Consider the following 13,493-nt stretch of genomic DNA (forward strand, 5'->3'; position numbering starts at 1 on the left):
CTGCAGGTTGATTTAGAGCTAAAGACGACTGCATGAACGGGCCTTCATCACGCTGTTCTGTTTGCAATGCAGGAGGCCTTCGAGGAGCTACGGTAGTAGATGCCTTAGATACTCTGTACATCATGGAACTCGAGGAGGAATTCCAAGAAGCAAAGCAGTGGGTGGAGAAGAGCTTTGACTTGAATGTGGTGAGTCAGTTGCTGGGAATGCCTGTCTGTGTCACAGAAAAGCTGCGTGTTTGGCCAGTTCTGATCAGAGTCCTCTCTAACAATCGTTTGGGGAGGGCAACTATGAAGTCTGGGGGGGAAGAAACCACTCAACTCTGATTTTTTTTTTTTTTTTTTTAAGGCCAAAGGGACTACTGTGATGATTCACCTCATCTTCTGCCTGTACATGGCACAGGGTTCCAGCCAGGGGCCACCAGATCAGACTCGCCATGTCTGGCTGAAAATGAGATTCAGTGTTTAATGGTTTTTGTGTTTTGGTCTGGGTTACAAAAATAGCTGTAATTATTAGATACTCCAAGGGAGTTTTATTCATCAAAGAACAAGTTCTGTTTCATCTCAGTTAAATGTCTGCCTGTGATAAGACAAGTTTTCTTTTTACATGCTGTAGACTAAGATTGCAAACGCTGATCTCCTTGACTGGGCTCTTTGTTGGTATGTCATTGCTGGGACTTGTGCGGTGGGAGCATGGTATCGAGGCAGCAAAGTGGGAGCATGTAGCGAGCCTAGATTTGGAAGGAAGGGCATCATCTCTAAAAATGGCCAGAGACGCTTGCTCTCTGGGGCCCCTGAAGCTTTCCTAGCCATAGGAAAGCTTCCTCAGAGCTAGCGTTAGCCTTGCTGGGGCTCTGGGTGCAACACATGCCTTGCAGTGCTATCAAGCGAAGGATGCGGTCCTTTATCTCACTTTGTGGCCAGGGCCCCTTGCCAATAGCTCTGACTGTTGGTCTCCAAGCCAGCTCTTGTATTTCTCGTGGGAGAGCTGATGGGATCTCATCAGTGGCATACGGAGAATGTTAAAACCAGAGCGCAGTTCAAACTTTTATTTTTTTAATGCTAGCCTAGCAGTCTGTTGTGAAAAATGGTTCTCCCCATGGGAACAGCGCATGCAGCTGCCTTTATAGAAAAGCATCATTTGGGAGGGCATGACTGGCATTCACATATTCATAAAAGGAAGACCACATCTGATAAATTTGGTGAATGCTCTCAGTACGTTACTGAATCGATAAACAAGGGACAAAATCAACTGGGAGATAATTTATCTGGATTTCATAAAAGCTTTTAATCTTGGCCTGCAGAATAGATTGATCTGCAAAGACAAGAATGAATGCTATGGATTGATCGGTGGAGTCAGAAAGCATAGCGGAGGGAGAGAAGGAGGGAAATTAATTAAAAATTGGCTCTGTACAAGGAACTCTGATAGTCCAGAAAAGTGAGGCAGGGACTGTGGGGCCTGCAAGCTCTGGCTGCAACTGGGTGCCGTGATCTGTCTCATGCAATTTCAGTCATCATCTCAAGAAAGCACTTGCTCTGATTTGTAACCTGCAGGGATTTAGAAAGGGCAGGCTAGTGCAGAGGTTCAAGTGCCCCTTTGCTCACTGAAAGTGCCATGTTGGTGGAAGACCTGTCTGGGTTTTGGCTTTATGCATTTGCGTGAGGGTAGGAATCATTTATCATGCAGATTCAATGGCCAGGAGCATGGATTTTTTAAGGGCGCATTTTGAATGCAATCATTTTGACATTTGCTGATCATCAGCTGAGTAGGTAGAGCAAAACTTGTTCCAGGTGAGCGGGTTCTTGAGCGATGCAGTGAACCGTATCCATCTGTGTCTGTTGTCTCTGGTGGTGGGGCACATGGACATCAGGCAGTTTGCCTCTCCATAAGCATGCCCGTGACAGGCACCCTATGGGCTGTGGTCCTCTCTGAGCCTGCAGACTGGGGTGAGTCTTCAAATGACAAAAAAAAGGAAGCGCGTTACGTCTGTCTGATGCAGTGCCCTCTGCACAAGAAAATGGAGAAAGTCATTTTTCCATGTGGCTGTACAATTTTCTCTTTAAATAAAACATTTCAAGGGGCAAATTTTTGCCCTAAACTAACTCACAGCTTTTTGCAAGGCATAACCCAAGACGGGGTTGGATGGATGGACGATTCGTCTGCCCTAACTGATCTACGTATTGTCAGCTGGTGATAAATGGGCAGTTTGGGTGTTTCTCTTCCCTTTGGGCTCCACCTGTCGCTGTAGAGCAAATAAAGTGCTGTGAGATCTCAGACAAAAAGCTGTGTTACACTGTGGGTGAGGACTGGGAGGCTTAAGTATCTGCCTACAGTCTGTTCCCCTTAGCTGCCATTTGTGCGTGCAGACTTTGCACTCAAGTATATCATTATGTATTTTCAGAATGGAGAAGCATCCTTGTTTGAGGTGAACATCCGCTATATTGGAGGACTGTTGGCCGCTTACTACTTAACTGGAGAAGAGGTTTGTTTCAGCAGCTCTGCATGTCTCACACAGTCACCGATAATGAACTGAAAGGGTTCTCCAGCAGCTTTTCTCTGAGCATCAGATAATCCCTCCATAACAACAGGCTAAACCTATCATTTTTATGAATATCGAAATGCCACTAATGTTCTTTTAATTAAGTCTCGCATAATTACCTTCCACACACCGTGCATGGCTCATTTGCAAAGATCTTTTCTCCTGTGAGCAATTCCAGCAAGACATGTTTTTGGTTGGACACATTGCTCCCCAGTGAAATGCCATTTGCAGCGATCTTTGTCTTTGTACTTGTTCCTTTGTATTCTAAACATAGGCAGTATTTCATCAAACATCATTCCAGATTCCGCCTCGGACTAAGGAGGGCAACCGCTTAGTGGCAAGTGCTGCACACTCTACCTGGACAGTCTGTAGCAGTCGCTTCTAAGATAAAGTGCCCTGGGGTACAGGGAGGAAGGGTGGCCAGCGGCCAGGGCAGGGTACCTGTATCCTGCCAACTCATGTGACAAAGCGACAGAGCTCCACAAAATGTCCCCTTGCCCAGCAGGTGTGGGCTGGGTGTCACAGCCCCTCCTGCGGCGTGGCGGAGCAGCTGTTCAGCGGGTGTCCCATCCCCCAGGAGTCCTGGCTAAAGCAGGCGGCTCTCGCTGCCACTTCCCTTCTTTCTCTCCAGCTCGGCAGAGGCCAGGGCTTAATGCCATAATCTGTTTTGTAATGTGACTGGACTGGAATTTTACAGCTGGCTGTAGAGAGATGAGATTATTCCTTTGCCTTGGAAGTCTTAGGCGAGCAGAAACTCTGATTGAAAGGGGAGTTTTGTGAGTGAGGGAACTGGAAGACTGGCTCTTAAATGAGAGCTCAGCACTCACGCCATACGCTGACCGTGGCTGGGTGCTGTCCACTGTAATAGGATGGGATGGCTCATCACTGCATAGTGGCACCATTGATCCGTGGAGTCACAGGAGCAGCTCAGTTACTTTAGTTTCATTTTAAATGAGTTCCAGGAATGACTTCTCGCTGTGATTTCCCTCCAGGGAAAACTCTCAAAGACTCAATGCCCTGACTCAGGGCCTGTCTCAGTCACAACTTCAACAAGCTTCAGATCAACAGAGCAAAAAGAAACCACATTAAACCATAAAACTCCAGCAGTGACCTCTTGAAGTGCAGTCAGCAGCGATGCTCAGCAGCCAGGACAGTGCCTGTCATATACCCAGTCAGTGTCACCAGGCTGAAAGGCAAAAATCAAGTCCCTGTCTCTTGCTTTCCCTTCTGAACCAAACCCCTACCTCCTTGCGAGTGTATAAAAGGTCTGCAAGCCCACAAGAGAGCTCAGGTTTCTTCAGTGCTGTATTTTTAGAACAATAAATTCCTGCTTTCTGAGAACTACTGTGACAGCTTGGGCTGGTGTAGGGGGGCTAGAGGTAAAAGGCTTGTGCTTTATCTCCTAAGTCACTTACAGGCTTCCCTCGATCAGGACTAATCTCTGGAGCAAAGATTAGTCCTTGTATCAGTTTGTCCCAAAATAATTGTGTGTGGTGGCTTTGTGCTGCAAGCCACCATAAGCTATAATTTGATTTGAAAGCCCGAAACTCAGGCATTAAAAATGGAAAAGGAGCAGCTTAGCCATGAAACCATGAATCCTTCCTGGAAAAGAGTTGCAAGTAAAAGATTGTTTGTTGGAAAGCATGTTCTTTGCAACAGGAGATGACACAAGCTAAACAAACGTGTTGTAAATCTAACAGTGCTTCATCCTAGAAAGATTTCTTTTGATTTTGATTCAGTCATTTCACCTCCTTATGTTCTCTGCCACCCTGGGAAAAGGGAAGAATTTGTCCCCAAAGAGTACTCTTCAGATCCGTTCAGATCACTGAAATTTGCTGCTGAGGTACTTGGGGTGTTCTGAGCCCTGCAGCTCTGGCTGCTCTCATCCAGGCTGGGGATTTGGCAGGGGACTTGGGACTGGTTTAGCATCGATTTTTAGAGGACATTCAAACAGATACCGAAGTTCAGCATGACTTTTGGTTCAGATCTATCGTGCCGTGGAACTAGGGCAGCAGCATACCTGAAACGGTAGATTCTTGTAGTGCAGCACTTTTAGTTTTCTATAATGGTGTGTTTGAAAAAGGGGATTTGAAAGAATCCAGTGTGACTAGTATTCACAAGCAGTCCATCAAATATTTATCCTCTCTTCTTCTTTTAACAGGTGTTCAAGAGTAAAGCTCTGGAACTTGGAGAGAAACTTTTGCCAGCTTTTAACACCCCCACTGGTATCCCACGTGGCGTCATAAATCTGGGCAGGCAAGACACACGTCCTTACAAGCATGTCCTTTTATTACTGAATGTTTGTAAAAGACCAGGACTCAAGCAGGAACAGCAGCAGTTCCTCAGAGGTGTCCCCCTCTAGTGCAGATTCTTCGAGGTCATTTCTTTTGCCAGCTCAAACCCAAGAGGTGCCTTGGCAGAGATCGCAGGTGACTCAAGTTAAACCCAGCTGTGTTTTATTAATTTTGGGCTATCCGCAGTTTCTTCCTCTACCTCTTGGCAGGGCTCCCTGCTGCAATAGCATTTTCCTCACTCTCATTTTCTTTGAAAGGTTATTTGTAGTCTGCACGTAGCATGCGGTGCTCTGTATTTTTGCAGTGTGCCCAACTAGATGCATGTGAATTTATCCAGGCTCCATGTTTAGAAAAATTGGGAAAGGAACTGGATGGGACTGGCTGACAGTTTTGCTGCTAGAAGGGGGGGAGTATGCAGATCCTCTAGTTTTCTCCCTGTCGGCAGCACTCAGCCAGGTGTGCATCCTTCACTTAGAGCCACAACATTTCATGTCGGGTAGGTGGCGGTCTCATGCTGGAGGGGAGCTTTGAGGCAGCAAACAGAGGCAAACCTGGAGGCTGGACTCCCAGTCTCTGATTCCTGCTAGTAGACAGTGTTCTCTGCCAATAAGGGCTCATTGGCTCATTGTGATGCCTACAGACAAATCCCCCAGGGTAAAAGCTGCACGCCGGCTGAAACAGAGACAGCAGGAAATGTGGATTAACAAAAGCTTTTCGTCCTCACCTCGTGCAAAACTCAGAGCGGCAGCCATGGAAATCATTATTCATCTCCTAGCCCAAATCTCCTGTTTGGCTCGCGTCTCTGTGAAGTGCAAGACTTTCGAATGTTTGGCTCACGCTGATCCATTGCTCAAATATCACTGTCACCCTTCAGTGGTCTCATCTGCACGTGACCCCAGTGAAAATTTGAGCCACCGCCACGACTTTAATTGTCTCTTTTTACAGAAGAGACATTCTGCTTCCTCTGTGGCTGATAAAGACTCGGCATAGACTAACCTTTCACAGAAATGCCAAACCCTCCCCTGCCCTTTGTGAAGACAATTGAAACAGACTGTGTCTGCCTAGACGTTCCCAAAATGTTTTGCTGATGACCTTGAAGAAGAGCAAAGAAAATCAAAATAACACTGAGTCCGCAATCCAGAACCCGTATTACTGGCTTCAGCTCTGGCTTCAGGGCCATGAAACTGCTGTGAGGGCTCAGAGTATCAATTGATTTAGGAGCAGGGATGAAGCGAGCTGAATCTGTAGCCTGACTACTGCAGGAACGTGATGAACAGCCAAAGGCTGTAAACCCAAAGGGGAAGGGAGTTACTCGGTGTGAGATAGCGTGTGGAAGTGGAAGCAGAGGAGAGCGAGGTGATGCTATGAGAGCACGCCGACCCAAATGTCAGGGCCAAACCAAAGCCCAGAAGAGTTTTGCAAGAAGGAATTCTGTCTCCAGTTCTACTTTTGCAAGGATGTGCTAATTCCAGAGAGACCTCACCATCGCAGAAGGAGGAGAGTCTTGCAGCATGTGTAGGCTTTTGGTGGTGGTAGCCTGGGGGGGTGGGTCAAGAATGACATTCAGAAATTTGAAACAAACAAAAGCTGGCATTGAGTCAATTCTGCGTGTACATTTTTGAGGACCCAAGCACAGAGAGACCCACTCCCCCCAGCTCTTCCCATAGCCAACTGGCTTTATCTCTCCCTATCACCTCACACCACCTTTTCCTCTTGTGTCCCCTCTCTGCTGATGTGCTTCCCTGGGGCCTTCTGTTCTCAGACAGGCGCTGTATCACATCGCACACAGGCTTGTTTGCCATCCTGCGGGTCCAACTGCCACGTTGTCTGCCAGGTCCTAGAGTACATTGTCTTCTCAAGCTGCGGCTCTGGGCTCTCTGCCTGTGTGTTGCACTGTGATTTCCCTCCCGATGCCTCCTGTTGCGTGTCCCTGGCCCCTGCTTTCCTTCACATCTCCTGTAAACCCTCTGCACCTCCGGATTTTTCCCCATCATCCTCTCCTGGTCTCGCTCTTGACTTGGCGCTGTTTTGCTGCTTTGGATCTCCGCGAGGGAAGGAGATGATACAACCATTTTCAGTCCGTGCTTGCACTGGACAGTGTTTAAGGAAGACCCACTTATCTGGGGGATAAAGAGAGCACTGGGCATTTTCTTTTGTCTTGAAGTCCAAGGTCCTTTAAACAGTAGTTTCCTCTGAGATGTTATAAAACAGGGAAGCTGTGGAGACCCAGTTTGTCCAGTCTGTAATGCTGAAAAAATGTTTTCCTGCAGGGGGTCATTTCAGGCTGCTCTTTAACCCAGGGACACGCTGCAGCCATGCTCCGTTTCCTCCAAACCACCTCTCCTTGAGTTTTACTGCGATTTGTAACCCTGGGGCTCGGGTTCCCGGCAGCACGGCCCTTGCAGGCAGTGCCTGGCTCCTCTTTGGGACGGACGCTCCCAGGAGGGTTGCGTCCGCCGCTGTGACCCCACGGAGCCACTGTCACAACAAACACAGCCCCATTTGGCTGCTTCCAAGCACTTCTCATTTGAACTAGCTCAGAAGGCAGTTTCTGTTTGTGTGGTTGTATTTGTTACAATGTCCCTTCAGTGCAGTAAATAAAGAAAAAGTAATTGACTCGTTATAGATATGAGAACACCGTGGGATTGTTTAGCACACCCATCCCAGCGCCAGCTGCTGCCAGGTATCTCCAGTGCGATATTAATACAGCATTAACCTGGTCAGAGCAAAGGACCTTTCTGCCTGCCCAGGGAGATTTCTGCCGTAAATACTCGGTGTTATTGGGGTGCCCGATTCAGCTGCACACAGCGTTTTCAAGTGAAAAGCTGGTGGTGCAGCCTCCTGACAGTTTGCAGGGACGGCTGACGTTTGGCAGCGACTGGGCAATTTGAAACAGCGTGAACATATTGCTTATCTAATGGCTCTTTTTGTCTGGAGGCGAAACAAACAGCTCTGGACCTGAAATGGTTTTCTGTATATCACATGCAGGGGAAACTTTTTTTCCCCCCTCAGAGAGGTCATTAGTTTTAGCCTCCTGTGAACAACAGAAACCCTTTTCCTCTAATAGCCAAGCTTTCAGGCGCCATCTAGTGTCATCCCCGCCCCCCATCGCTGGAAACCCGTTACCTCCTCAGCATCAGCCGCAGACAGCGCTCGCAGAGACGCAAAAATCAAAGCCAGGTCGCTTCTGAGATGCCTCAGCCGAGATTCCCTGGGCCAGCACCTGCAGAGGCTGTTTTGGGACCAAGGCTTAAGGATACAGGGCGTTTTCATGTCTGGGTAGACTTCGGAGAGGCACGGAGCTGTAATCTGTAGCAGTGGGATACAAGAGGGAAGTGGGCGAATGTAGAAGCAAACCCAAGAGTGAGGCTGGTAGTGCTTGGAAGAGCCTCTGCCCTCCCATGTCCTTTGGTTAGTTTTCTTTGAGATTTAAGAGAGAAGTGATGCCCTGCTCATCCCCAGAATCGACTCCCTGCTTTGCTTCAGTGCTGATTTCTCTCTCTGCATGGATTTGGCAGGGTGAGGGGAGACAAACAGAAGCTGAGAAGGGATCCCAGTACGTCAAAAGTAGGGGCGGAGGCCCCGTGTGTAACTGGCTTCTTCAGACAGTGTTTGCCACCTTCTGTAGTTTCATGCTGGCTCTCCTGTTCTTGCAGGGCACATGAGATGAGCACTGGTGGGTGCTTTCAGAGTCAGATTTGCCCTGTGCAGATGTTAAGGTTCCCCATTTTTTTTTGCCTTACAGTCAGGTTTGCCCGATGGCATCTTTCCCCTGGCACTGACGTTGCTGTATCCCCTTGCAAGCAAGCATACGCTGGGAATGGCAGCGCCGAGTACATGTAAAGAGTGAGATCAAGGTGCTTAGGGACAGTCTGGGTTCTCCATAAAACAGCAGACTTGTGGGGCGTTCGAGATGCGAGAGTTCAGCCCAGGCTACTTACAGACACGTTTTATCCCAAAGTGTCTTGTGTAGGGCAGGTTGTCAATTCCAAAGTTTGCTTTAAGCTGATCTGTTTGGGAGGGATTACTCTCCCACAAAAACGGCAGTTTCCCAGCATGCGCCGTCTGTGTGTTTGCCCTATCTTAAACAATCCTTTGTAAAACTTTGTAAAACACCAGAACTGTTCCTGTGAGAGTCCTAAAAATCTGTGGGTGTCCTTGACATGGCCCCTGTTGAGCCCTGGTGTGCACTGCGTGCACACAGCAAAGGCAGGATCTGCACCGGGGCGGTGGGGGGACCTCAGGCTTTGGCTGTGTTTTCCTGACAGTGAAGGCTCCCTTTTCTCTCCTTGCAGCGGCATGAGTTGGAGTTGGGGTTGGGCGTCTGCCGGAAGCAGCATCTTAGCAGAATTTGGTACCTTGCACTTGGAATTCCTGCACCTCTCGGAGCTCTCTGGCAACCCGGTGTTTGCAGAAAAGGCAAGTACTCCCCAGCTTGGTCTTGAGTGAATTGGTCTCTTCATACTCCCGGGGTCATTGCTGGAGCAGAGCAGCACTGTGTTCTGCCTGCAGCAGACAACACGGCAGCAAAGCGTTCCTGCTCCCCAATACCGGTACAGCTCACCGGAGGAGAAACCTTCCAGAGCGGGACACAGGTTCAGAAACCTGGGCCTTGCAGGCTGCAGAGCTCACCAGGCCTCAGAGCATCCTATGCGCCAGCTCACGGGGCAGGTCACGGCGAGCTCCCATTGGACATCCCGTCACACCAGTAGGCCTTGGAAGGTGGCTACCCCAGTGTTTCTTTGGCCATTTCCATTTGCTGTAGCCCCTTCACCTGCCCCTCCATCGCTTGCAGCCCCTGGGGAGATGCGGATGTTTTTCTCAGTCGTGCAAAGTTGTAGCAAAAACTTACTCAGACGAGGGCGCAGCCAAAATTAAAGCATCTGCTGGATGGAGACTGCAAAGATAATTGTTAATTCTGATCTCCTAATAGTAGTGCCTTGTACTCGCAGACCTTTTTACTCTAAACAGGCATTAAATGTTATGCTCCAGCCAGCAAGATTTCTGCTGAGGTTTCTCGTGTAGGAAAGGCCTGACAGTTGACATATTGGATTCCTTTTGTGTAACTTGTAACTGAAAATCTATTCATATTATACATTACCTTGAGCTGCTTTTTCCACAAGTGATCTTGTAGTGCATGTGAGAGCAACTTAATAAATATGCTGTTGAATACCAGCAAGTCATTAGCTTTTGCTGCACGTCCCTGAGGAACCGGCTTTGAGGGAGACAAATCGTTCCAGTTAGAATCCAAACTGCCCCCGTGAGCCCAAAGGAAATGGGGCCTGTCCAGAGTCCCACAGTGGGGTGAAAACAGGCAGTGGTTCTGGGATTGCCAATAAACAGCTCAAAATGGTACTTTCCAAGGTATTTCCAGTGCAGGTCTGACAGGTGTGAAACAAGAACAGAATTTGTAGAAGAGGAAGAAAAAGAAGAAGCTAGGAGAGCAAAATGGAGAATAGGATGGAGTGTGTGGAAAGCAGTAGGGGTGGTGTGAGCAGGAGGAATGTCACAGAGGGGTGAGCAGGAGAGAAAAGCAGAGCGGTGAAGGGAAACTAGAAACCCAGGACACTCTGTAGGGAAGATAAAGACAGACTGGTGATTTGAAATAAAGGAGACAAGCTAAAGATTCCTGAGGGCAGCGATAATGACAAATTGCTCAGAGGAAGGCGGGGAGCCGAGGAAAGACCAGTAAAGGGAACAGAGGTATGGAAAGAAAACGCATGGGCAGGAAACGAAGGGGGGGGGGCAGGGGAAGAGAGAGGAGCACTGAAAAATACCAGGGCGAGAAGATGCACCGCTAAAAACTAGAGCTGCATCCATATTCCAGGTTCAAACTGTGGCATTCTGAGCCAGGGTCAAGCCTCTCTCCCCAGCCTAACATGTTTTCCTCTTTGCCTCCTAAGCCCACAGAGGGAAAAGGGCAGAACCTTTCTAACGGACTCTCCTGAGCTGAGCGTGCCTGGTGTGTGCCACAGAAAGTGCATCGCATTCATCCGAACACCCTCTGAGAGAAAAAATGTAGGATGATGTGGGCTCAACCAGCCCATCCTGTGGGAAATTACTTCAGAGGAACAGATCAACTCATTAACTTGCAGCTCGGGACTTGTGTGATTTTAGCAAGAATAAAGTCCATCTGTGTCTTTTATTCAAACATGTCATTAATATGCCATGCTACTAAACTTCAGTAAATATTATGCAGCCTGACGACTTACTTGGAAGCACTGACTTAAGTCTGTAGCCAGCTTTTGGCGTACAAATTGTCTAATTTTATAAAAGGTTTAGAGTGTATTAGCTGCTCTGTAGGTTATAATAGAATATTTATGCTGCATACCATTTAACTTTGTCCCTTATGGGAAAGGCCTATTGGATTTAATGGGGGTGAAACTGAGGGAGGTTTTAGAGAATAAGTACAGCTGTTCTAGCATATTAAAGGAGCTGCCTGTTGTTGAAATTAAAGGCCTCAATTCATCATGTTAAGTGACCACATGGTGAATTTAAGTACTGTGTGAGTCACTCATCCCTGCCACTCCTTTCCCTTTGGATCATGGAAAAAATCACCCTCCGCATCTCATACATTTCCACCCAGATCCCAAACCCTCAGGATTGCTTCTGGACCACTGTTAGCAAACTGCTTCCACTGCTTGCTGAACTGGGGCCTTGCAGGGCTGTTAGGATCATTTCTAAAATCCCACAGAGCTGGATAAAGATTGTGCTGAGGAGTCCAGCAGAAAAGTTCCTCCGTAGCAGACCTCTCACCAGAGAGCCATGTCATTGGGTTCTGCTTACATGATGATTCACAGCGTTATAGGCTGCTGTGCTTGTTCAGCCAGGGAGCAGCACTGATGAATTACAGAGTTCTCGGTGACAGTGCAAAACCATCAGCTTTTTCAGCAGAGAAGTAACATAGTTCTTGTCTCTCGTCTCTCCTAGGTGATGAACATCCGCAAAGTCCTGAACAGAGTTGAGAAGCCGCAGGGCCTTTATCCCAACTTTCTCAGCCCGGTGACGGGGAACTGGGTGCAGCGTAGGTATCGCTCTGCGTTCAGAGTCTTGCCTGGAGCGTTTCAGTCTTCCCATTATTCTTTAGGAAGCAATAGCAACTGTCAGAGCAGCAAGCCAAGGAAATGTCTTGTCAGGCAGGCTGTTATACATGTGATTAGATAATGCAACCCGATTTGTAAGATGCAATATAGTAATTGTACACTTATTCCATCAGCCTTGTTTCCAGCTGAGTGTCTCACCTCCAGAGAGAATTAGGGCCTCTCTTGCACAGGGGAGGATAATGGTACATGGTTCATCACACAGATATTAGAAATCAGCACATCTCTTTAAGACCTCATCCTGCAGTCATCACATAGCCCACAGACCTCCTTGGGAGTTGCACGTGAAGGCTGTGAGCAGAAGCGCTGTGAGATTTACTTCCTGAGCAAGTAAGGAACCATCTGGCTTATGGAGTCTCAGGTCCCCCTAGGATCTAGGGGTGCGTTCTCTTGTGTGCATTCATGTACCTGGCACCACGGTACGTCTGCGTAGCGCAGTTTTGTGCAAGAAGGGTGAGACAAGTACGTGTTCTTTTCTCTTGCTGGGAATCCAGCACTGAAGACATGGGCATTAGATACTGCTCTGATACAAAAGAGGAGCAATAACCAGGAAAGGGCTTGAAAAGACCAAGGAAATATTAGAAGCAGTGTACCCAGGGACAGATTATTTACTTTCCTGCTTTACGCACGCAGCCTGTTCCTTACCCGGAGAAGAGGCAGTACCCCTCTTTTTGTGCCACCAAAGGGCAGAAGCCTGCCCTCTGGTAGGAACATGAGAGGCTACTGCTGCTGCTGTGCCCCAGATCTCTGACCTCAGCTTGCCCCTCTGTTAAGGATTTGCTTGTTTTGGCAAGGGAGAGTGGCTGGATTTCGTGTTTCTCTGTCAAAGGAAGGGGAAATCTCTTTTTGCAGAAGCTGTTTTTAACCTGTCAATGGATTGCATTTATATTGTTTAAGCAGTTTTCTTTGAGTCATTGCATTACCTGGTGTCCCCATGTCTCGTCGCGCTGTTTGCTCCGCTAGATCGCTCCAGACCTTTCTAACTACTGTATTAATGGCTCTGATTGTAACTGGCAGGCAGTTGCATGGCTGCCATCATCCGAGACAGTGAGCGAGCGCTGGCTGTGAGCAATCCCTGACCTTTAACTGCCACATCAGCGCCTCTCATGGTAATTGACAGGGCTTGGCTTGAAAGGTGTCCCAGCAAAGCCTCTTGGATGGTTGCAGTTGTCCCGTTAAACCAGAGCTGTCCTTCGGTGCCGTGAGGAGAGAAGATGGGCTTCTGTGTTTGTCCCATTAATTGATCTTCAAAGTTACCCCGTCCCTTTGTAAGCAGTTCAGCTTCCCCTCCACATTTGTCTCTGCAGAGTTGTTGCAATATGTTCCACTTGAAAAGCTAATCTCCCATCCGCTACCGCACCCCTGAGATGCTATTTTCTTTAGGTTATTCCCAACTGGCAGCCGCACTGCACATTTTCCCAGACACAAGCATTAATTCTGCCTGTTCATTGGTGCTGAGAGGAGAAGTGCCTGTCTGTTGCCATAACTGATCGTTACAAAATCTTTGGGAAACTGAAGAGCTGTGCACTTAATTCAGCTGGTTAAAATACTCAGCTTGAT

The 13,493-nt window shown here is 48.0% G+C and overlaps 1 protein-coding gene across 1 annotated transcript in view; it reads left to right on the forward strand.

Moving 5' to 3' along the window:
• MAN1C1 (mannosidase alpha class 1C member 1) overlaps nt 1-13,493 on the forward strand; it is a 65,133-nt gene that overhangs the window by 44,784 nt on the left and 6,856 nt on the right. Inside the window, exons 4-8 of the mRNA XM_087760580.1 lie at nt 73-188; nt 2,402-2,482; nt 4,701-4,795; nt 9,129-9,252; nt 11,764-11,857. Of these exons, the coding sequence (XP_087616706.1) occupies nt 73-188; nt 2,402-2,482; nt 4,701-4,795; nt 9,129-9,252; nt 11,764-11,857 (510 nt within the window). The remainder of the gene's footprint in view (nt 1-72; nt 189-2,401; nt 2,483-4,700; nt 4,796-9,128; nt 9,253-11,763; nt 11,858-13,493) is intronic.

This window comes from Nipponia nippon, unplaced genomic scaffold (assembly GCF_047370975.1).
Source record: "Nipponia nippon isolate SJK-2023a ecotype South Korea unplaced genomic scaffold, ASM4737097v1 scaffold_23, whole genome shotgun sequence".
Taxonomy (NCBI): domain Eukaryota; kingdom Metazoa; phylum Chordata; class Aves; order Pelecaniformes; family Threskiornithidae; genus Nipponia; species Nipponia nippon.